This window comes from Carassius auratus, unplaced genomic scaffold (genome assembly GCF_003368295.1).
Source record: "Carassius auratus strain Wakin unplaced genomic scaffold, ASM336829v1 scaf_tig00214405, whole genome shotgun sequence".
In the NCBI taxonomy this organism is placed as follows: Eukaryota; Metazoa; Chordata; class Actinopteri; order Cypriniformes; family Cyprinidae; genus Carassius; species Carassius auratus.
This window is the reverse complement of record NW_020527645.1, coordinates 48,037-74,289: the sequence shown is the minus strand read 5'-3', so window position 1 is coordinate 74,289 and position 26,253 is coordinate 48,037. Positions and strand designations below refer to the sequence as shown.

General features: G+C 39.5%; 1 protein-coding gene across 1 annotated transcript in view; it reads left to right on the top strand.

The window, feature by feature from the left end:
* LOC113091957 (kelch domain-containing protein 1) overlaps positions 1-18,990 on the top strand; it is a 36,112-nt gene extending 17,122 nt beyond the window's left edge. The window contains exons 9-13 of the mRNA XM_026257643.1: positions 17,057-17,169; positions 17,250-17,322; positions 17,448-17,532; positions 18,236-18,315; positions 18,559-18,990. Coding sequence (XP_026113428.1) covers positions 17,057-17,169; positions 17,250-17,322; positions 17,448-17,532; positions 18,236-18,315; positions 18,559-18,700 — 493 coding nt within the window. The 3' untranslated portion in view covers positions 18,701-18,990. The remainder of the gene's footprint in view (positions 1-17,056; positions 17,170-17,249; positions 17,323-17,447; positions 17,533-18,235; positions 18,316-18,558) is intronic.
* Positions 18,991-26,253: the final 7,263 nt, after the last annotated feature.

Here is a 26,253-nt window from a genome sequence, read left to right as displayed (position 1 = left end):
TAAAAAGTCTTTGCCTAAACTTATTGTAATTGTCAACAGAAGCCTTTGACACTCATACAATTCTTGTAATTGTACTTCAGTATAGAATAGTAATATCTAACATAAAGATCACAAAAAAGAAAAAGAAAAAAGAAAGCACCAGAATTTGTGAACATTTATATTTGTAATTTATTTTTTATTTTTTTACTTTGGCCACGGCTGTACATTGTGAAGAATAATGTAAATGTCATTAAAATCTAAAATAAATTGAAAAGGCCAGTAGAAGTTTTCATTCCTGAAAATTCATCTCTTTCATAGTGTTTATTAGTACTTGACTAACTGGGGCCCAGGTCAGGAAGCAGAACGACTGGCTAAACCGACCGTCTGCTAGCTGCCTCTCGTCAGTTAATTCTCAGCACATAGAGACTCTTTCACCTAGATATCACACTATAGAGACTGTGTCTGTTCCCCCACCTAGAAAATACAAAAAACGTCCAAACCAAGTTAAGAGTAACAATTTAATTGAGGTTCAACAAATAAATTCATCATAATCTAGATGTGCTCTGTTTGACAGAAACCTGGATAAAACCTGATGATTGCATTATTTTAAATGAGTCCACCCCCCCCCCCCAAGATTACTGTTATAAGCATGAGCCATGTCTAAAAGGCAAAGGGGGAGGTGTTGCTTCAATCAATTTATAACAACGTTTTCAGGATTTCTCAGAGGGCGGGCTTCAGGTATAACTAGTTTGAAGTAATGGTGCTTCATATAATATTATCCAGAGAAACAAATGTTAATGATAAATCCCCTGTGATGTTTTTACTGGCTACTGTATACAGGCCACCACGGCACCATAAAGACTTTATTTGGTGACTTTAGTTTGGTGATTTTACATCTGAGTTAGTTCTGGCTGCAGATAAATTTTTAATAGTTGGTGATTTTAATATCCATGTTGATAATGAAAAAGTTGCATTGGGATCAGCATTTATAGACATTCTGAACTTTAAAGGGTTAGTTCGCCCAAAAATGAAAATTATGTCATTAATAACTCACCCTTATGCTGTTCCAAACATGTAAGGCCTCCTTTTATCTTCGGAACACAGTTTAAGATATTTTAGATTTAGTCCGAGAGCTCTCAGTCCCTCCATTGAAGCTGTGTGTACGGTATACTGTCCATCTCCAGAAAGGTAAGAAAAACATCATCAAAGTAGTCCATGTGACATCAGAGGGTCCGTTGGATTTTTTTGAAGCATCGAAAATACATTTTGTTCCAAAAATAGCAAAAACGACGACTTTATTCAGCATTATCTTCTCTTCCGTGTCTGTGTGAGAGAGAGTTCAAATCAAAGCAGCTGGATTTCCGGTTCGCGAACGAATCATTCAGTTCACCAAATCGAACTGAATCGTTTTAAACGGTTCGCATCTCTAATACGCATTAATCCACAAATGACTTAAGCTGTTAACTTTTTTAATGTGGCTGACACTCCCTCTGAGTTCAAACAAACCGATATCCCGGAGTAATTCATTTACTCAAACAGTACATTGACTGAACTGCTGTGATGAACACCGAGCCAAGCCAGATAACGAACAATAGACTGACTCTCGGACTAAATCTAAAATATCTTAAACTGTGTTCCGAAGATAAAACGAGGCCTTACATGTTTGGAACAGCATAAGGGTGAGTTATTAATTACATAATTTTCATTTTTGGGCGAACTAACCATTTAACTATTGGGGTTAGACAACACATTTCAGGACCTACTCATTGTCAAAATCATACTCTAGATTTTATACTGTCACATGGAATTGATGTTGATAGTGTTGAAATTATGCAGCCAAGTGATGACATCTCAGATCATTATTTAGTTTTGTGCAAACTTCATATAGCCAAAATTGTAAATTCTACTTCTACCACAAAAGATTGCTTTTTAAGTTATCTTCCATATGTATCCGAATTCCTTAGCATATCCAAAACCTCAGAACAACTTGATGATGTAACAGAAACTATGGACTCTCTCTTTTCTAGCATTTTAAATACAGTTGCTCCTTTACACTTAAGGAAGGTTAAGGAAACCAGTATGACACCATGGTATAATGAGCATACTCACACCCTAAAGAGAGCAGCCCGAAAAATGGAGCGCAGCTGGAGGAAAACAAAACTAGAGGTATTTCGTATTGTTTGGCGGGAAAATAATCTATCCTACAGAGAAGCATTAAAATCTGCTAAATCTGATTATTTTTCTCTTTTAGAAGAAAACAAACATAACCCCAGGTATTTATTCAATACAGTGGCTAAATTAACGAAAAATAAAGCCTCAACAAGTGTTGACATTTCCCAACATCACAGCAGTAATGACTTTATGAACTTCTTTATTTCTAAAATTGATACTATTAGAGATAAAATTGTAACCATTCAGACATCAGCTACAGTTTTGCATCAGACAGTATAGACTATAGCACTATAGACCCCCTGAGGAACAGTTCCACTCATTCTCTACTATAGGAGAGGAAGAACTGTATAAGACTTGTTAAATCATCTAAACCAACAACATGTACATGTCCTTCTCAAAAAATTGGCATATTGTGATAAAGTTCATTATTTTCCATAATGTAATGATAAAAATTAAACTTTCATTTATTTTAGATTCATTGCACACCAACTGAAATATTTCATGTCTTTTATTGTTTTAATACTGATGATTTTTGCATATAGCTCATGAAAACCTCAAAAATTAGCATATCATGAAAAGGTTCTCTAAACGAGCTATTAACCTAATCATCTGAATCAACTAATTAACTCTAAACACCTGCAAAAGATTCCTGAGGCATTTAAATCTCCCAGCCTGGTTTATTACTCAAAACCTCAATCATGGGTAAGACTGCCGACCTGACTGCTGTCCAGAAGGCCATCATTGATACCCTCAAGCGAGAGGGTAAGACACAGAAAGAAATTTCTGAAATAATAGGCTGTTCCCAGAGTGCTGTATCAAGGCACCTCAGTGGTAAGTCTGTGGGAAAGAAAAAGTGTGGCAAAAAACGCTGCACAACGAGAATAGGTGACCGGACGGTGAGGAAGATTGTGGACTGAGTCTGGAGTAGAAACATCCAGAGCACCGTGCACAGGCATGTGCAGGAAATGGGCTACAGGTCCCGCATTCCCCAGGTCAAGCCACTTTTGAACCAGAAACAGCGGCAGAAGCGCCTGACCTGGGCTACAGAGAAGCAGCACTGGACTGTTGCTCAGTGGTCCAAAGTACTTTTTTCGGATGAAAGCAAATTTTGCATGTCTTTCGGAAATCAAGGTGCCAGAGTCTGGAGGAAGACTGGGGAGAAGGAAATGCCAAAATGCCTGAAGTCCAGTGTCAAGTACCCACAGTCAGTGATGGTCTGGGGTGCCATGTCAGCTGCTGGTGTTGGTCCACTGTGTTTTATCAAGGGCAGGGTCAATGCAGCTAGCTATCAGGAGATTTTGGAGCACTTATTGCTTCCATCTGCTGAAAAGCTTTATGGAGATGAAGATTTCGTTTTTCAGCACGACCTGGCACATGCTCACAGTGCCAAAACCACTGGTTAATGGTTTACTGACCATGGTATTGATATGCTCAATTGGCCTGCCAACTCTCCTGACCTGAACCCCACAGAGAATCTGTGGGATATTGTGAAGAGAAAGTTGAGAGACGCAAGACCCAACACTCTGGATGAGCTTAAGGCCGCTGTCGAAGCATCCTGGGCCTCCATAACACCTCAGCAGTGCCACAGGCTGATTGCCTCCATGCCACGCCGCATTGAAGCAGTCATTTCTGCAAAAGGATTCCCGACCAAGTATTGAGTGCATAACTGAACATAATTATTTGAAGGTTGACTTTTGTTTGTATTATAAACAATTTTCTTTTATTGGTCGGATGAAATATGCTAATTTTTTGAGATAGGAATTTGGGGTTTTCATGAGCTGTATTCCAAAATCATCAGTATTAAAACAATAAAAGACCTGAAATATTTCAGTTGGTGTGCAATGAATCTAAAATATATGAAAGTTGAATTTTTATCATCACATTATGGAAAATAATGAACTTTATCAAAATATGCTATTTTTTTATAAGGACCTGTATGTTAGACCCTATACCATCTAAGCTTCTAAAATAGGTGCTTTCAGAAGTAATAGATCCTCTTCTGACTATTATGAATTCCTCATTTCCCCAAAACCTTCAAACTGGCTGTTATTAAGCCTCTCATCAAAAAACCACAACTTGACCCCAAAGAACTAGTAAATAATAGACCAATCTCGAATCTCCCTTTTGTGTCCAAGATACTAGAAAAGGTGGTATCCTCACAATTATATTCCTTCTTAGAGAAAAAGGGTATATGTGAGGATTTCCAGTCAGGATTTAGACCGTATCATAGTACTGAGACTGCTCTCCTTAGAGTTACAAATGAAATGCTCTTATCATCTGATCGTGGTTGTATCTCTCTATTAGTTCTATTGGATCTACATGCTGCGTTTGATACAATTGACCACAACATTCTTTTGCATAGATTTGAACACGTTGTTGGCATTAATGGACGTGCATTAGCATGGTTTAAATCGTACTTATATGACCGTCATCAATCGTAGCAGTGAATGAAGAGGTATCATATTGAGCACAAGTTCAGTATGGAGTACCTCAAGGCTCAGTACTAGGGCTGCTACTTTTCACACTCTATATGTCCCCCTGGGAGAAGTATGTTGTTAGCCTTCACTGTTATGCTGATGATACTCAGCTCTATATTTTCCTTCGCGGCCCAGTGAAACACACCAATTTGTAAAACGAATGGAATGCATAGTCGATATAAAAAACTGGATGACGAGTAATGTCTTACTGCAAAATTCAGAAAAATACAGAGGTGTTAATTATAGGACCTAATAATTCTGCATGTAATAACCTAAAACACTGTCTAAGACTTAATGGCTGCTCTGTCAATTCTTTGTCATCAGTTAGGAGCCTAGGTGTGCTATTTGATCGCAATCTTTCCTTAGAAAGCCATGTTTCTAGCATTTGTAAAACTGCATTTTTCCATCTCAAAAATATATCTAAATTACGGCCTGTGCTCTCAATGTCAAATGCAGAAATGTTAATCCATGCATTTAAGACCTCAAGGTTAGATTATTGTAATGCTTCATTGGGTGGTTGTTCTGCATGCTTAGTAAACAAACTACAGCGACTCCAAGATGCAGCAGCAGGAGTTCTTACTAGAACCAGGAAGTATGACCATATTAGCCCGGTCCTGTCAACACTGCACTGGCTCCCTTTCAAACATCGTATAGATTTAAAAATATTCCCTATTACTAAGCCCTGAAGGGTTTAGCACCTCAGTATTTGAGTGAGCTTATTTTACATTATAATCCTCTACATCCGCTACATTCTCAAATCTCAGGCAATTTGATAATACCTAGAATATCAAAATCAACTGCGGGTGGCAGATCCTTTTCCTATTTGGCGCCTAAACCCTGGAATAACCTACCTAACATTGTTCGGGAGGCACACACACTCTTGCAGTTTAGATTAAAGACCCATCTCTTTAAACTGGCTTACACATAACGTTAATATGCTTTTAATATCCAAATCCGTTAAAAGAATTTAAGGCTGCATTAATTAGGTAAACCGGAAACCGGGAACACTTACCATAACACCCGATGTACTTGCTACATAATTAGAAGAATGGCATTTACGCTAATATTAGTCTGTTTCTCTCTTATTCCGAGGTCACCGTAGCCACCAGATCCAGTCTGTATTCAGATCAGAGGGTCACTGCAATCACCCGGATCCAGTACGTATCCAGACCAGATGGTGGACTGGCACCTAGAAAGGACCTCTACATCCCTGAAAGACAGCGGAAACCAGGACAACTAGAGCCCCAGATACAGATCGCCTGTAAACACCTTGTCTCAGATGACCACCAGGACAAGACCACAGGAAACAGATGATTCTTCTGCACAATCTGACTTTGTTGCAGCCTGGAATTGAACTGCTGGTTTTATCTGGTCAGAGAAGAACTGGCCCCCCAACTGAGCCTGGTTGCTCCCAAGGTTTTTTTCTCCATTCGGTCACCGACGGAGTTTCGGTTCCTTGCCGCTGGCGCCTCTGGCTTGCTTAGTTGGGGTCACTTCATCTACAGCGATATCATTGACTTGATTGCAAATAAATGCACAGACACTATTTAAACTGAACAGAGATGACATCACTGAATTCAATGATCAACTGCCTTTAACTTTCATTTTGCATTATTGAAACACTGTTTTCCTAATGAATGTTGTTCAGTTGCTTTGACGCAATTTATATATTTTTTAAAGCGCTATATAAATAAAGGTGACTTGACTTGACTTGAATTTATTCCGCATTTGTGCAGGGTCCAATGTTTGGCACATCGCTTTACACTTCTTCCTGTCTAGGCCATCCACAGGGGCAGCACTGATTTGTTTCTGAGAGAGAGTGGAGCTGAAATATTAGAAAAATGTCACTTTCTTCAGGTCTTGACCATTGACTATAATGCTACCTGCGGTTTGTAGTCCACATTCCATATATTCGGTCTTTGTAAGATTGAGCCGCAGTCTCTTTTCATTCAGCCGATCTTTCCACTTTTGCACTTGGTCATTGAGAGTCTAAGTAGAACATCATCAGTGTAGAGGAGTGTCCACAGATGTGTTGACTGGATATCTGTCATTGCCATATCCGTACATAAGGTGAATAGAAAGGGTGAAAGGAAACGATCCTTGATGAACTCCAGTGCTAACACTGAAGAATGACGAGATTCCCACAGGGAAGTGCATTATGCTGACAGTGTCATGGTAGAGGAGTTCAGTCCATCGGACAAAGGCCTCAGGGATCTGATGCGACCGTAGGGCATTCCAAATCAATTCATGGGGGACCCAATCAAATGCCTTCTCTAAGTATAAGAATGCCATGTGGATATATTTCTTCACAAGTAGTTGGGCAGCGTGGATAGCATAGTTCCTTACGCATCCCTTGACGAAAGCGCACTGATTTTGAGTGGTTCTGGCAATACTTCGGAGATGTCCGAAGCTGACGGTTTGCATCATTATCATGCACCACACAGCCAATGGTTTGGGAGGACTTTTGGCAGAAGCTAGCAAGGCATAGATCTTGTTCGTCTCTTCCTGCAAATCCAGTTTGTCATACAGGTCATTGGAGTGTTTTGCCCTTGGCTTTTGTTACTTCCAGCTTTGCCACTGATCTAAGACTCTTGTATTGCAGCAAATTGGTGGCAAGGCGTGTTTGAAACCAGGCCTTTCTCTGTCCACCAACAAATTGCCTTGTCAATAAACCGCCTTCCCTGCCTCATCTTTTCTAGCACATTGATGGACCTTTTATGGATTTAGGCAGTGATTACATTCCAGAAAATCTTCACTGGTTGTTTAGTGTTGATATTAATGGCATTGAGGCCTGTTAACAATTCATTCTTCTGTTCAGACCATTTCCACCATCTAATTTGTTCATTCTCTGTCTTCTGCAAATGTAGTTTTGCTGCAAGCAGAACCAGACATTGAGGATGAGCCGCTGATGGGGAACTATATCATCTGAGGGGATCATCTTGGATATCAAGCACTAGCCTCAAGTCTCACCGACATAGCATCCTATAGTCGATCTGTGTAAAGCGCCCTCCACTGGAATAGATTGTGAGGTAAGAGGGTCTCTTCTTAAAAAAATTTGTTTGCAATGGCAAAGTCATGCACCTCAGCACATTCTAAGATGCGGCATCCATCATCATTTTGGGTTCCAAAACCATGGTACTGCTCGTATCAATCCATTGCTGAGCCTACATGCCCATTTAAAACCCCGTCAATCAGGACATGCTCATCTGGTCCCAATGTTCTGAGTTGGGTATCAAGGCATTCCCAGAATTCATCCTTCACATCCTCTGGGCTGGCAATTTGAGAGGCATAGCATGGTATAATATGAACAGTGGTTGAACAGAGGTAATGCCCTGATGCCCGTCAACCACAGTCCCACCTATGGTGCAAATAGCCCCAGCTATGGGTAAATAGTGAAGACCCCGACGATGGCGCAGACGGAAGATGGTGGTTTGTGAACCATTATAATGGCTGGGAAGGTGGAAGAAGGCAACCCCACAGCCAAGTGGGTGAACCTCAAGAGGGTGCCATGGCTAGAGGAGCAAACCCTGAAGACAAACCTGCACCTGGGGGCAGGCATAGGCAGAGTCCAACTGACCAAACTACCGCCAGCCCCTGCAACTTCCTGCCAGTAGAAGGTTGTTATGGGTTATCTCATGCCACTGGAGATTCATCTGGTAGGAGTGAAGATGGTGAGAGTGAGGTCTTCGCACCCACACTCCCACCCTAATCACTGCCTATGCACACCTTCTTGCTGACCAACATATCCTGGATAATCTTCCAGACCTGCCTCCAACCATGCTCCTGGACACCCCACCACTTTACTCTGAACTCTAGCAAGCCATTGCATGGCTGAAGAACAACAAATGCGCTGGACCCGACAGAATCACTGCAGATTTTTTCAAACATAGGGGATTCATCCTCTCGAGGCATCTGCAACTCTTGATCCAAAACATCTGGGAACATGGGTCCCTCCCACAGCACTGGAAGGATGCTAACATCCTGGTCATTTATAAGCAGAAAGGAGACAGAGCAGTCTGTGGTAAAGGCGCAGGATATCTCTCCTTTCCATCCTGGCCAAGATCATGCTCAGCAGATTGGTCGAGCAAATCTCAGAAGCTGTGCTTCCGGAAACTCAGTGTGGTTTCTGGAACTCCAGATCCAGGACAGACATGATTTTTGTCTTGAGGGTGCTGCTGGAGAAGTGCTGAGAACAGCAATAAGACCTCTATTTAGTGTTCATCGACCTCAGCAAAGCTTTTGACACCATCAACCATGAGCTGCTCTGAAAAAACGTCCCAAGTACCCCCTTAGTTTCTCAGCATTCTACAGCAGCTGGATAATGGGATGCAGGCCAAAACAAATCTACTGTACAAAAGATCTGTACAAATCTTTGGCCTACAGGTTTACACTATAAAAACTGAGGTCATGTCCTATCTCTCCATTCCTGCCCCCATACACAAATGGTGTTCCAATTTACCTACCTCAGCTCCACCTTGACATCATGCTGCTCCATTGACACAAAAAATATACACCCAAATAAATAAATCCTCATCATCTTTTGGATGCCTACACTGCAGGGGTTTTGAAAACTGTAATTGAAGATCAGTACCAAGGTCACGATTTACGACGTTGTATGTCTATGACTCTGCTTTATGGGGCAGAGTCATGGACCCCGTACCACCAGCACATTACTAACCTAGAGGCCTTCAATATCCGCTGCCTACAGAAGATCCTCAATTTTTCCTGGGATGCTCTAATCCCTCACACAGTCATCTTCAGCAACTCTGACTCAATCTGCATGGAAGCAGCAGTGGCCAAAAAACATTTGCGTTGCCTGAATACGCATACGCATGCCTGAACATCGCCTGTTCCGCCGAGTCCTCTACAGTCAACTAATGGGCTCAAAGCACTTCGCTGGAGGGCAAAAGATGTGATTTAGTGACTACACCAAGGACCTCCTAAAGCGAGCATACATTCCCCTCATGCAGCTCAAATCTCTGGCACTTGACAGGTCAGCATAGCAGGTCACCTGCCCCACTGCAGTCTGTCAAAAACATCAAACCAACCAAGACCAACGATCCGAGAGACACATCAAGAGACACCAGAGGGTGGTACCACCCTAGTATCTGGTTTCCCTTGTTCCATCTGTGAAAGAGTGTGCGGCTCAAGGATGGGACTCTATACGACTCTATACGAGAAGTGGCACCAGTGGCAACATAGCTGAAAACACCCCCTGCCTCTCACTCCCATCCCTGGAGCAAGCATCATCATCGAACATGATGGACAGCTAAGAGAGAGAGAGTAGATGATCTTATGTCCCTCGCTGAATGACCCTGGCTGCCTTTCATTTTGTTTCCTAAATACATGCAATGTCGACTCACCTGTTCCTCAGAATGTCTTCTAGTTCATGGCTGCACCCAGTGAGCGTACTAACTTTAAGTGTGGCCAGTCGGATCTTCTTATTTAGTAACTTCTTTAACCTGCCCCATCCTTGTACAGGCAGCACTTGCCAATTTCTCATGCCATCCGGGTGAGGACAGCGTTTTGACATTGACAAGCACTTTTGGGCCACTGCACTGAGCATGCTAAATTAATGACACCTTTCGTCTTTGTCAGCGTGTCAATACATTTTTTATATATATTTACACAATGGACAGTGTTGTGCAGCGGCCCACTGGGAAAACTCCCGGTGCTACAGATGGCCAGTCCACCATCTCTCATATGATATGCTCTATTTGAGATCAATTGAATGATAGGCGAGTGTTTGGATGTCCTGCCAGATATACTGTATTACCATAGACCGGCCACTAATGATCTGACAAAGGGTTAATCCAAGAAACATAGGCAGAAGGTCAGGAAACAGGCAACTAGGCAAAACGTGACTAGGCTAAGAATGGAACTGGGAACTACAGTGGGTGGCCATCCAAAACGATGGTTCTACTGCCACACATTCCGCCCCCGTGGTGCCTGCAAAGTGCCTTTGCAGCTTTTGACCACTGAGTGGCGCTTTAACCACAAGTTATCAAACAAGCGCATCAAAGCACATTATCGCAAATAGCCATCATCTTTGCCTCACCAATGTGTTACATTTGACGACTGCAGTCAGGGAAAATGAAAGAAAAACCTGTAGTTAAAATATTTAATATTTAATATTCACAGATGAAAGTTTGGTACTTTTGAAGTAATGTGCATGTCTTAGAACGAAATCAAGCAGGATAAATGTCAAGTCTGTGCCTGAGCCTGTGCTTATATTTTCTCTAATCTACATGGTATTAAACCATATATTAGATCTGACACATTTAATAGGTGTGCAGTATTCTTTATATTACATGAATTATGTGTTATATTATTCAAAAGAAAGTGTGGTTTACGTTGCATCGGAGCATTAAAAGTGGTAGCCATTTTAGTGCCTGTATTTTAATTTATATTTTAAAATTCCTTTAATAAAACAACATGCATTTTTGTTATTTGTTACCTGTCCTTTATTTTGACAGATAACTTCTTGGGGAAAATATATTTGTGAAATACACTGATTAAGAAATTGTTTCATGTTTTATTTATTATTTCCTCAATTTTAGTAAAACATGAGGCACTGTATAATTTGGTTACCATTATTTAGCCCCAATTAGCCTAAAACAAGAAACGAATCAATTAAACCTGCATGATTTAGCTAAATCTTTAAAACTCTAAAGAATGGACTGATTAATATACGTCCTCACGATTAAACTCAAGTTCTCTCATCATAATCAACAAAATGCACACAATGTAATTCATTAATTGACATCTTCAGTGATTTGAAAGGGAGCCTTCTTTACTTCCTCTTAGGGCTGGGCGATAGCCTAAAATAAATCCCAGATTTTTCACAAAAAAAATCCCCCTTTGCCCCCCTTTCAATATTCAATATTCAAATGACAAAGACATTTTTCAAAACAAGTTTTAATGTAGTACTTTATCATTCATTTACCAGTGAAATACAGGGCTGGACTGGTAATCTGGCATACCGGTCAAATGCCCGGTGGGCCGACACACTTGGGGGCCGGTCGATATAATATATTTTTTTTGTATTTGTATTTTTTTTTTATTGGACAACGACTGGCCCATAAAGCAGGGACAGCGGCCCATTGGTTAATTTTCCATACTGACACTGGACTGGCCCAATCATCTCTTAACAGGCTCCACCCCTCCCCCTCCATTTCTTGTGTCAGATGCAGTCAGTGGCTCAGTGCAGAAAGGAAAGCGCAATGGGGGTTGCGGAGAAGTTGCGGGCCAAAAGAATAAAAATTCTAGAGGTTGATGCCTCAACATGTGCAAAAATAACCGACATGTTTAGTGCTGTATCTTCAGTTTCCAAGCCTACAGTACCTGACGACATTTTGCAAGAACAGATGAACATAGCACATGGAGGTGACTAGCCACGGCGGTGCTGGTGTAGCAGTCGATTCTGTTCCCCTCGGAATGTCTGTTCCCCTTTACGCTAACATACTACAATTCTAGCGTAGTTGCCGACTTACTATCAGGGGGCAAGGAACTCGACCGGAAGTTGAAGTCGGGTGGGGGCTGCCATCTTTTAGCAGAACTTCACTTGCGTTAGCATTCCCATTGACTCCCATTCATTTTGGCGTCACTTTGACAGCGAATAACTTTACATCTGAGGTGTTTAAAGACTCCGTTTGTCCATTATTTATTTTTAAAGATACACAACAATGTATAAAGGGCTCCATTACCTTCTATGTTACATTATGGCCCCGTATAAACAGTTTTTGTAAAAAATAGGCTAACGATTGCGTCATAACCACTCGTCTCTCTGTCGCATTACCGTACAGACAGGAGGAGAAGCTCGCAGGCAATTAACTTAATATGGCGTACTGGCGTTACATTTTAAAATACTATACAAAATAATTAATCAGAATACTTAGTCCTGCTCACTCACGACAAAGAACTCCCCGCTCAAGCTCGCCGTCTCTGCAAGATTAACGATGGCAGTTTGGACGCGCTTCCACTTAGAAGATTTACATCTGTCAGACAGGTTGCTGACGTCGTCAAGCTTCGTTTGAGTCTGCGCGTCAGAAACGGAAGTGCTAAAAAATGCTAAAAATGGGCTTCAATTGTCTCAATTGAGTTCCAATGGGGTCGCTGTGTCCATTTCTTTTACTGTCTATGCTTACTATACGTACGATCAGAACTAGCGTGCGCAAGAAGCGTGACTGGATGTACGGCAAGTCAAATAGTACAAAATACCATCCTAAATCTTAAGTTTAAGTTTTAAGACGACAGGTTTTTCAACTTGAAATGTAAAAACATAAGACAAAAATAACGGAACAACTGCAAGATGAATAATAATAAATAAGGAACATAAACGGGAGTGTGAGAATCAATTTACTATGCTGCAGTGTAGCAAGAAATTTGTCCCTTTTTGCTTTCCTTTCCATCCAGGTGTGTTTGGTGTATTTGCATGCGGGAATGTTGCCAAATCCGCAGAATTTTGGCTACTTTGGTAAAATGTTTGATTAACTATTTGGTTGGGTTTATTACATGGACCTGGCAACCCGAGGGGAAACAGACATTCCGAGGGGAACCGAATCGACTGCTACACCGGCGGTGCCGGCGGCACCCATACAGAGGTGCAGGTGTCTGATAGTGATGTCAAGGAGGGACAGACTGAGCAGGAGAGTGTAATAGAAATGGTAAGCATGGTACTGTAGTTACATGATTAACAGGAAGGGAGTGTTAATCAGGGCGGGTGCAGGAGTATAGTGTGATGATTTAACGTTACATAAATTAATGAATATTATAATAACATAATCGTTGTCGCTATTATAAAGTCTGTCAGATTTTTACCTACTACACTAGCTACTCAGTCAGCTAAAGTCAAATAACACAGCATAAGCTATTTTGCATTGTTTTTGTAGCTATAGGTTAGCAGAGTTAACTTATTCAATTGCAACTTCGACTGACTATTTTAATGTTAACCCTTTAAAACCCATAATGGACATACGGCCCTTCTCTAGAAAACTTAAATGATGCCATTTGATTATTTTTAATTATTACTCAAAATGGCTGCGTCGAAGCGCCCACGACGAGTTACACGTCGGGAGAGAAGTAGCTAACGCATGATATTTGGGGATTAAAACCCGCCTTGCATTTTGAAAGCTGTATATTCAACAAAGTAGATATTTTCTCATGTTTCTAATGAATTTCCAATATCATTAATATGCAATATTAATGGTGAGTGAGTAGCTAATTTGAATATCATATATATTATAAGGACGTTTTGTGTGAGTAATTTGGTAGTACAGTTTGTTTTTCTTTTTCTATGTGAAGTATCTCAACAATGAGAGCTAAATGTTGTTTGGTGTCATATTAAAGAGGGGTTTGTGCTCTTTAAAACAAAGTAGCCTATACTTGCAATTGTAAACTAGTTTTTCTGCTGTCTGGTTCATTGAAAAAAAACTTTTTAGAATTGGCAGTATTCTACATCCACATTTTATTGTGTTCTAAAGGATTAACTAGCTTTTATAACATGGAGCACATTGTCCATCTAGAAATCCTGCTCTTCAAGAATACATGACTATATAACCAAAATGGATCCTTACTAAGTGTACTTTTAATAACTCTTCCAAATAATTGTAATCATCTCTCTCTTTGTCCTTATGTATAGTCAAGCCAGGTTGAGTTAGCAGTGGAGAAGGGCACCTTTGATCACCAGAGAGTCAGTCAAGAGAGAATGAGTACACTGGTCCATGGCACTTAGTTCTCAGCTTTGTATGGGGTTTTTGGGAATGGAACGGTAGATATGAATATATACAGGAACCACAAGGATGGTGTACTGGTTGGTTATGTCGGACCGATTGTGGTGGGCCGGTCTGAGCAAAAATGGCAGAGCCCTTTTTTTGTCCCAGTCCAGCCCTGGTGAAATATATAACTGAGACAAGATGATAAAAAAAAAATAAACAGTTACATTGTTACCTTAATGCTGGAAAGACCTTTGATCATTATTATTTTTTTTTTAAATACTAGCCCATCATACATCTAACCATCCACTCAGCCTCAAGAGCTGTTCATATTAAAACTGGCAACTCCGCAGTGAGTCAGTGTCATGGACGTAGGTCAGAGCAAGTGTAAATATATTTTCTAGTCTATATTTCCATCTCGTTATGCCACTGGTTTAGGTTATTTATTTATTTTCTTATATAAATTATTTGTAAATAAAGCAAACACTAAGTTTCTACATAGGACGTGAAAGTTGTCGTGCGTGCCCTGCTGTGCTAAAAGTCTGTCTAAACTTGATGACATCACACTACAGTGTCCAATCATCTGAACATAGTGTCAGTACATTTCTTCATAAATAGAACGAGGCATCAGTTCACTGATGGGGATTGTGTCCAGTGTAGACAACATCACTGGGTTCTGTTGTCTTTTGTTGGATCGCGCCACTCGTGTCCATTTTTTTTATGGGGTATACAGCCCTTAGGTCATATCATCGTATTATTTACTGCCATGCGAGCCACAACAGTAAAGCTTGGCAAGCTGAGCAACGAGCATTGCTGCAGGTTGTTTTTTGGCAGATATGCTGTGCTTTGTGCTGCCGCGGTCTTCTTCATTTCGTAGGGTGAAACATCTCTCTCACAGAGCAGCAGATTATATGTGAGTGGAGCGTAGCGGCAACAACTTCCCATCCGTGCTCAGAGCATAATCACTCCGATCCGCATACCAGAAACACCGCTCCACCTTCACTCCGTGACTAAAGTACTTCAGTATGTTTGAAATGTTATGTTCATAACGTAGCCTATAAAAATAAATAAATAAAATAACAGGAGAGTTTCAAAGTGGCTTAGGCTATTGTGTGTAAAAAAAATTCCCTACCACATGCCAAACTAATAACAATAATTGCTGCTTTCTGCTGTGCAAATTTTGTTTGTGATATAAATAACATAACATTTCAACGTAACATAGTCAGTTATTTTATCTAAACAGAATAATAATCTAGTGCGATTTTGAATGCACAAGCAGTCTGACAACGGCAAAATGAATGTATGGAAATGTAAACTGATATTTTATACTGACACACTACAGCAAAATATATAAATAACTGGCCGAACATCATTCTTTTAAGTGAAAATACTAACGTGCCTAAGACTTTTGCACAGTAGTGTATGTATAAATTATGTATGATTAAATTAAGTATATTTAGTTTACAATTTAAGTACAATTAAAGTATGTGTTCGTTCATATGTTAGTGTTAAGGGCTAGATTGTTACTGGAGGAAACAGCTGCGATGTGATGAGCGGTGAACAGCGAACACTATACAGTAGATAAGAAACCGACTGCTCCCTCGTGACCTTTTGTAAACTGTATTTATGACAAAGAACTGCACATATACGGATATTTTAAGAATCTAGCAATAAACACCTTTGTTGCCTCTGTTTGTGTTTAAGTGCGCTTGCGCTGCTCGGTCTGCGAATTGAAGAGCGTGCTGAAAGACAGAGAGGAGACCGGTCTGACGCCGGTTTCATATGATATTTAAGGGGACTGACTCTAAGGCGCTCAGATACCGGTTCCATACCCAACCCTAGGAAATATATTTTTTGATAAACAAACCCAAAACTGGCGATGTCCTTGCTGATGTGATGTGATTTGTGTCATGTGCAGGTGGGATGGATCGCGTACAAACCAATAGTGTGTTGGAATGGTATATGTTTATACTTCTCATCCAACCACAATCCAATTCAATTCATCCGGATGGCATGATTTATCTGGACAAGTTTTTTTTTTTTTTTTTTTTTTGAATGATGAAAAGCCGAAATGAAAACAAGCTGAAATTAAATAGCAGTAACAAACCTATTTTAAAAATGTAAGGAGTAGAAAGTACAGATACTTGCATGAAAATGTAAGTAGAAGTAAAAAGTCGGCTGAAAAATTATTACTCAAGTAAAATATAAATACCCCAAATTTCTACTCAAGTAAGGTAGCAAAGTATTTGTACTTCGTTACTTGACAACTCTGAAATCCAAACGTTTCCATATTGGTATTTGTTGCCCATTTGAAGCTTAACTATTATCCATAAGGTAAAATAGTCTTTGTAGTTCACGCGTGTTTCAGTATCGATGGAAAAAAAAATCTGATAATCAATGTAACAAAAGGGTGATCTCTGGTGGCAATCGGTAGGAAGTCCATGGACAGGATTCGTGACAACACTAATGCGAAGATTGTTTCCGTTGCTGTGCTTTTATAGTGTATTGTTTCATTCTAGATCCATCAATCATGAATATGTGAAACATTTAAATACATTGAGGAAAAAGCATTAGTGATTTTACTTTATACAGTCAATCTGAAATGGACTCTGTTATCATGTAATGAGACTGTTTAGCTTAATTATCATTCAGTCCAAATTGTTTCACATAATGATTGATATAAGTCATGTAAGTGTTACTCTTTTTGAAAACCAGTGAACATCAGACTGCTTCTCTTCCACGAGGCCGCACTCTTCACACACTTACTGCCATCTCAGATGACACACTCTTCCTGTTTGGAGGACTCAGTACTTCTGGGGAGGTGCTCAGTAAGTTTTTGTCAAGATTTTAGAAATAGTCATGTCTATAAATAACCACCACATTTTTTGCTAAAATTTATTTTGCTTAGGTGATGGTTGGGAATTTGACACTAAGACAAAAGAATGGAGAGAAATAGACCATGCACATAAAGACAAGCCCAGGTACAATATCTGTATGTATTGTGTGACATTGCTGTATGAGCCATTTGTGGAGAAACATAATTTTAATGGTGATTTTGATATACATTAGGGTTGAATCAGTAAGTTGTATCTATTTCCTCTCTCAGGCTGTGGCATTCTGCTGCTAAGGGGAGAGACGGTGATGTAGTCATATTTGGAGGAAGCCAGACCTACCTCTTTGTAATGGATTCGGTATGTACAGCTTAATCTACAACAAAGGGCTTGTATTTGTGATGTACTGCTAATTCATAAATAAATGTACATATTAATAGCTGGAATTTTCAGAGACTAATTCTATTTTAGAAGACATATGTGCTCTGTTAGATTTAACCATAGTCATTGGGCTATGAGTAGTGTGCAATACCTCCATGTTCATTGCAAAAAGAAAACAATGCAGATTAGATGTGAACAATTTAAAGGAACAATTGATGCAGCAATTTTAGGCACTTCATAATAACACTGGACCTTCTGCACCCATGGAATGGTAGCAAAATTCCTTGATTATTACGCCAGAATGAGAGTATACAGCCACATCAGCCTTGAAACATCTGCCTTAGTACATGATGTTAGTAGAGAAGAGTTAAGTTTTAAATAGGAAAATATAGAAACTTTTTGGTCATTTTTGAGTGAGGTGCTAATTGTCTAATCAGATTCAATGATCAATGCTAAGCTAAGTGAAAAGCTCAACAGTTTAACTCTAGGGGAGTTGGAGAATGAGCCTATTTTCAAAAAAGTGGAGTGTTCCTTTAATTGTGAGCATTAACTCAACAATTGTGTAACACATTAGCTCAGAGATCTCTGCAGATGTTAGTTTGCTGGTCATGGATTGGTTGAACCCTTGTTTGAAAAGTCACAGTCAAAGTAGATGCACTTGGTCTGGTTTCTCCCCCTGTAGGTTGCCATTCTCAGGTCTCCCTCTCAGAATCACTGTGCAGATGTGCTATTATTTCAGACTCAACCATACTCCCTGTCAAGGTAAAAGCCATCCTATATACACACATTGCAACAAACAGTTGCATGAAATACAGTAGTTATGTTTTTTTTTTTAGAAAGACTTTTCATCAGTTGAGCAAATATAGCTATTTATTGTTTAATAATAGTACAATCTATTGAACACATGCTATCTATCCTTTAACACCTTGTTTTCATTCCTGTGAAAAATTAAATATGCCATAACGCTGACTATTATTCACCACATATTTGATCTTTTCTTTGTAGATTATGTGAAGACTGCATAGGAAAACACATATCTTCTGTCCAAGAGCAGGTGTTGTGGTTACCGGCTAAGCTTCAGAAGACAGTTAGCAAGAGGATATCCTATTTCAGGGGAAATGCTCAAAATATAGGTGCAGGTTCATAGGTTCATGTGACAGGGTGACCTGTCCCTGTTGGTTAGCGCAGCACACACAGACACACACACACACACACACACACACACCCTCTTACCTCATCCACCGTTCCCTGCTGGGGCATTGTGGGTGCACACGTACGCCATTAGCACGCTGGTCATCATACACGCAAACATAGCCACTCCATTTCCATCCCCTTCAGAATCCCTGCTGCGCATAACAACTTGCATACATACCTGAGTTGTGTTTGTGTCTGTTTCTATGTTTTATGTTTTGTCATGTTATGTTAATACATACCTGTGTTCGGTGTTTGTCAGCGTCTGTGTTGCCGGTCTTTCGCGTTGCTTCTCCAGCATCGATCGACCGAACCCGAGCGCCACCCAGCGGCCTGGATAAATAGTGCCAGGACTGCTGTGTGTGGCCGCATCGGCGCGAAGCAACCGGAAGTCGGCTCGTCCATTGTCTTGGTTGGAAATTTGTTATTATTATTATTATGCAAATTTTTATTTGTCTATATTTGTATTTGTTATTTTTGGTTTGGAGTTTGTTTCTGTAAATATTTTGGCTATTTTTTGTGTGTATATATTTTTGTGATGTTGTGAAAATTGTACATACTCACCTGAAATACTTACCCACTAATTTATGCAATGTTTTAACAAAAGGGGCGGAGCTTGGACTATAAAGAGGATCCCCAAAGAACTTTTGGGAGTCAGTTAACCTGGCGAGCGAGCATGCAAGTGTGGTGCCATGAGCAACTTATCATCGGAGGAGTTTGCGTGGATATATTTATATATATTTTTGTTTTCGTTTCCTTACATTAACATTTACATTTATTCATTTAGCAGACGCTTTTATCCAAAGCGACTTACAGATGAAGACAGTGGAAGCAATCAAAAACAACAAAAAGAGCAATGATATATAAGTGCTATAACAAGTCTCAGTTAGGTTAACAGTACACGTAGCATGGGATTTTAACTAATATAATAAATAAAAAAAAACAGATAGAATAAAAAAATAAAAAAAAAGAATAGAGCAAGCTAGTTAGAGGTCTTTACACATACACACACACATAAATATACAATTGCATAATAAATGAAAAGAAAATAGAATACAAAAAGATTAGAAGGATAGTTAGATTTATTAAAGAATAGAATTAGAATAGTGAGTGTTAAAGTTAGAGGGTCAAATAAAGATGGAAGAGATGTGTTTTAAGCCGATTCTTGAAGATGGCTAAGGACTTGAGTTGGGGAGTTCATTCCACCAGAAGGGAACATTTAATTTAAAAGTCCGTAAAAGTGACTTTGTGCTTCTTTGGGATGGAACAATCAAGCGACGTTCACTTGCAGAACGCAAGCTTCTAGAGGGCACATAAGTCTGAAGTAACGAATTTATGTAAATGGGTGCAGAGCCAGTGGTAGTTTTGTAGGCAAACATCAATGCCTTGAATTTTATGCGAGCAGTTATTGGAAGCCAGTGCAAATTGATAAACAGAGGTGTGACGTGTATTCTTTTTGGCTCATTAAAAATTAATCTTGCTGCCGCGTTCTGAATTAATTGTAAAGGTTTGATAGAATTGGCTGGAAGACCTGCCAAGAGGGCATTGCAATAGTCCAGCCTGGACTATTTTTTTTTTTCAGACTGTTTCCTTTTGTATTGTGTTTATTGTTTCAGTTTTCTTTGTTACTTTTGGTTGTTTGTGTACTGGGACTGTTTCACCTCTCGAGCACTGTAAATAAACATCACTTTACACCTTACATCTCTGCGAGTATTGCCATATTTTTTTTGGATTATTATTATTTATTTATTTTTGGCAAACCCAGTTTTGACTGACAGAGGGCCTGTGAAGACTTGTTGTCTCACAGTTCATAAGGATGGTTCTTGATTATTTTAAGAAAATGTCTCCCTTTGATGTGATATTAATTTTTGGGGGGGTGGTAGCCAAATGTATAATTGCAGCCCTTGATTATGTTGACCCGAAAACATCAATATGTCACTATAAAACAAACAAATAAGATTGGTAATGTTCGGCAGCCATGAAACACTTACACTTTCACAACTTTATCACTTTATTATTCAAAATAATGGACTGGAATGCTTTTGTTACAAAATAAAAATTGAATAATATTGTATACTTTTTATATAACTTTTTTTTTTACTTAACAATAAATCAAAATATTCCCTGCAGTGTTTGACCACAGTTTAAGAGTTTGTACTAAATACAGCATTTACCTTATGAATGTTGTTCATTCCTATGCCCATTTGCATAATGTAATACATTTAAACAGAGCAGTAAAGTGTTACACAAACCAATTAAAATAAACAGTAAAACAAATACCCAGTGGAAAAATATGAGCTCTTGTTAGTCAGTGATAGACTCATGAAAGTCAACAAAACTGGTTTGCTGAAATGGAACATGCGGTAAGTATATGGTATGCTCATCATGGCCAGTATTTATGTGGCAAAGCTGATAAAGACAAAAAAAGCTGCATTTACCCCAAAGGTCTGTGATTTTCTATATTGAATTTCAGACCCCAAAAATGCAAGCCCTGAAAATTTAATGCATTAAAATGCAAACAGATATATGATTTCTTATCTTTATGTTACAATTTGCACTTAGCATGAATACCCACTTATATCTATTAAATCTCAACTGGAGGAGAACATGGAAGAAAATATTTCAGATGAACAGTAGTAAGAGATTCTACACTATGTGCTCTCTTCATCCTTTTGTGCTAGACATGGTCTGATTCAGAGAAATATTTTTCACCGCATGCACTTCACCAAAGTTAGACTTTCAAAAATATACCCCAAAGTGGATCCTACATGTGACCATTGTCATCAGACCCATGCAACTACTGCACACGTTTTGTCCTGTCTGTCTCTACAGATATTTTGGTCCCAGATCTTTAAAAAAAGAGTTTTCTGAAGTTCTTAAAAATCATACTGAACCTCTGGCTTTCACAGCTTTATTCTGTGGCCTTTCCCTATTTCTTGATATTTCCCAATATAAGTGATTTTTGTAGCCTTTGTCACACTTTTAGCAAGCTGTTTAATTTGACTAAACTTGCCTGTATTGCCTGTATCTTCTACTCATTCTTTATGAATTATAGATATTTTCCATTTCATTAAAGTGGTCATATGATGCAATTTCAAATTTTCCTTTCTCTTTGGAGTGTAACAACCTCTTGGTGCATGAAAAAGATCTGTAAAGTTGCAAGGACTAAAGTCTCAAATCCAAAGAGATATTCTCGATCAAAGTTCAGATGGTTCAGATGGCAAGATGGCTGCCGTGCTGATGTGGTGGTGTCACTCCACAATCTTAACTATATCAAGGAAATAAGACCATCTACCTCATTTAAATGTTTTATGAACTGAACATATAAGGATTTTGGATGTGTTAGCATTTTGAGTCTTGAAGGCATATCTTGGACATTGTGGATACAAGGCCTAAACAAGGCCTAAACTGCTCAACAGCAGACACTGAAGAAATCCCAACCCCGCTAGCATAACTACCTGTAATATCTTCATTGATGCAATGGCTAATAAGAAACTGGCTGAAGACATTGATTAAATTAAGAGGGCTCTGGGCTTCATGTCACCGGAAATAACTCAAGTGGCAACCGAACAAAGAGGCCTAAAGGAATTTCTGGAGGAAATTAAACAACTGAAAAAAGAGGCACAAGAAAAGGACAAGAAAATTGAACAACTGGAAAGAAGAATTTAGAATTTGGAGCAGTATTCAAGGAAGGATGACCTGTTGATATCAGGGCTTGAAATAAAACACTCTTATGCACAGGCAGCAGCCCGTGGTGGGGGAGAGAAAAATCTGTTAAATCCTGCTCTAAGTCCTTAATTACCAACGCTTGAACAGTAATGGCATTACAATAAATAGTGAGAACATTGTTGCTTGTCATACTTTGCCCCAGAGTGACCGCAATAAGTCAAATATTCTGATTCGCTTTGCTAATAGAAAGCACAAAATGGAGGTGCTTAGGAATGGCAGAAAATTAAAGGGTACAAGTGTTTATGTGAATGAGCACCTAACTAAGAGAAATGCTACAATAGCAAGAGAAGCAAGGAATTTGAGGAAAGAAAAGAAGATTCAAGACACTTAGACAAGAAACTGCAGAGTTCTGATCAAGCTTAACGGACATCCAGATGAAGCTAAAGTGATCACTGTTAAGGATATAACAGAGTTGGACCAATATAAAGGACTGAATATTGCCATGGATCACCCAAAAACAAATTGGATATATGACACAACCAGATGGACCTACCTCAACTATAAACACTGTAAGAACAGATTATGGTTACTCTGATTATGAAAATCTGCAATTTAAAACATTTGATTATACAGAGTATAAACCACAAGATATGCAAAATGATCTTGATCAGGCACGTGCACACATAGACATCAAAGGGGGCTTGAGCACCTGCCCTTTTTATTCCTGGAGAGAAAGTGCCCTTTTTTCTGGGGTGCTTTTTTTTTCTTTTTTTTTTTTGAAAAAATAATATATATTCCTGTTTGGGCACAGCTTCCCTGTCAAACAAATATATTTATTGAGGAATAGTATATCTAAATACCAGGTCAGGAGTTCTGAAGCGCTCACTGACCACCCAAGATCTGCAAAGGCTATTATTTGCTTGCGATGGAGATCCTTATTAGATGAACACCGCGTGTGCTGTCTACCGTTTAACAGGTAATATTTTGGGCTACATTCGATTACAGTACAAGATACCACTGTGACATTAGTTTGTTGTTGTACGTGTGTGGCTTATAACAGAAGGGAGTCAAACTGAATGCAGCTTTCAAAAGACAAAAAATAGCCGATTAAGATTTTATTAATTTTAATACAATCACACCGGTGCAAATACGTTCAGTGAGTCATATCATCAGCTGCTAAATTCAGATCTGTGATCAGTCACTTGCTGGCGCTGAGCCAGAGATAGATTCGTTTTTACAGTGCTGCGCATTATAACCAATCACAAACGGTTCTGTTGAGCTTTTGAATGGCCAATCAGAGGTGTTCCGATGAGTCATCGCTGAAATGCCGGTGCTTCCTTCACTCGCTCACTGACTGGATACCTCTTTCTGGCGAATTCTCTCGTCAGAAACAACAAAGTGCAGATGTGTGTATGAATCTATGATTAAGATATTGATTTCACAGTGTTAACAGTTTCAGTGATTTTAAAGGCAGTTTCTGAGAGTGATTGAAATCTAGACTGTCAGTGAAAATGATCTTTAATAATGTAAATGTTATTTGCTCTCTTTCTGAACAATGAAAGATTATTAGCAATATTTATATCACATTAACTTTCAATGTTAAATTCACATTTAATATAAAGTCAGTCGAATTAAAAATATGCATGACACCAATATCTGTTACTTAAGTAAACAGACAGGGTTTTATAATAAATTGCTGATGAAATATATACATTTTTACACACACACACACGCACACACACACACACATACATTACATACATTTTATCTATATAGCCAAATAAAAATAGGCTCTGTATATATGACCCAAAGTAACTAGTAACTAAGTACTTGAGTAGATTTTTTATCCGATTCTCTTTTACTCTTACTCAAGTAACTATTCAAGACTAGTACTTTTACTTTTACTTGAGTAAATATTTCTAGAATTACTTTTACTTTTACTTGAGTAAAGTTTTTGGGTACTCTACTGTTACGCTCCACGCGTATTCTGTTTTCATTGATCTGTGCACGCCGGTGTATTGAGCACATGTCGGTTGTTGTGCTCATTATCTTTTCTTTGTCTCTAGTTTACTCTCTCTGCTCACAGGTTGCTGTGATTGGCCGAGTTGGACGTCAGTCATCATCAAGGCGCCGCTTCAGAGCCAATCGGAGGCTGCCCAGCTGGTTAAAAGGGGTTACGTGTTCATTCATGCTTTCTCTCCGGAGCACATTGAGAACTCCTCTGTAGTAAATCGAGCACTTTGCAGCGGAATGAGTTTATCTGCTGTAAACTGAGGTTTTGACTGTTTCTGCCCGCGAATTAAGTTGTGTGCTATGTGCTTTGTATTTCTAAGTATTTGTTACGCCTTAACATGGGCGAGATTAGTTTGTGTCTACCTTTTCACTCGCTCGGAGATATCTGTTAAAAAACTGACATTCTGGGAAGAGAACGCAGGTTAGTATATCGCGATATACACTGCACCCGTAGCCGATGATTGGTTAGACACACTAGGTAAGAAGTGAGCGCCATCCTTTGTATTTTCGTTTTATAGGTAATTTAGTTAGGGTGCCGGATGCACTGAAGATTTCGGTTTGTGTTCTACATTTTTGTTTTGGTTAGATTAGGTTTAGATTAAGGATTGTTTTGTTATATTTTGTTCTTTACTTTGGCGCCACTTTTTGTTCTTTTCCCATTTATTGTTTGTTTGTCTTTGTTTATATCACATTGTACAAAGCGCACATTATTGTTGTTTTGACTGGGTCCAGTGGCCTTTTGGCTGGTTGTGAATAAAGCCCAGTTTATTTTTCCCTTTAAAAAGAGTCTGTCATGTGTTCTTCCACCATACCCCCACCTTCAGCAGTATGTTAATATATAAATGTTGCGGTACATGCCCTAGACACTTTCAAGTACGTAACATTAAATGGGGGCTCATCCGGGATCTTTAAATTCTATATGTATTTTTCCCGAGATATTAATTACTGCTGGTGTGGATGGTGGAATGTCCATGTTCAGTTTTTTTTTGAAGAGTTAGTGTTGTGCGAGGTAGTAACTAGTGTGTGGGGTCTAAAACATTAGCTTCAGGAGTAAGTATGGCTGATTTTGATTGAGACACTTTTGTCAATGCACCTACGGTTGAGCAGTTAAATAAATGTAGAAAAGATTACTTGTTGCGTATTGCTGCTCATTATCAGATTGCTGTTTTGAGGCAGCGGCTAAAAAGAGAGATTAAGTATACGGTCTCTCAAAAGTTGGTGGAGCTAGGTGTTTTAGTGTTGCCTGCAGTAGTTGAAGGTGTTGGTGGTCGCCCTGGCGAAGAGGAGCGAGGTGGAATGGCTGAGGTAGAGGATTCTGGGGCCAAGGCCGCTCTGCCGCCCTTTGAGCCTTTTTCTCCGGGCTCGGCTGAGTCTGGAGGAGGTGATGTGAGGCTTAAAGTCTGCTTAGCGCGAGTCCAAATGGAGGCGCGCGAACGGGCAGAAGATCGTCGGGCTGATATGGAGTTTCGACTTGAAGTCCGCCGACTCGAAATTGAGGCGGAGACGCAGGTTAAGCTGCGTGAACTTGAATTGAGTGCAGCTAAAGTGACACCTGTTCCAGTTGTGCAACCCTTACAGCCTTCTGATGCTTCGGGGGCTGGCTCGGTGGGGACCGACTTTGAGGTCAGCAGACATATTTCTCTTGTGCCGCAGTTTCATGAAACAGAAGTTGACTCCTATTTTAGCGTGTTTGAGCGGATTGCATCAACTCTTCACTGGCCTAAAGAGGTTTGGCCCTTGCTGTTACAGTGCAAGTTAACTGGTAAGGCTCAAGATGTTTGCGCTACGTTGTCCATAGAGGATAGCGTGAATTATGAGGTAGTGAAA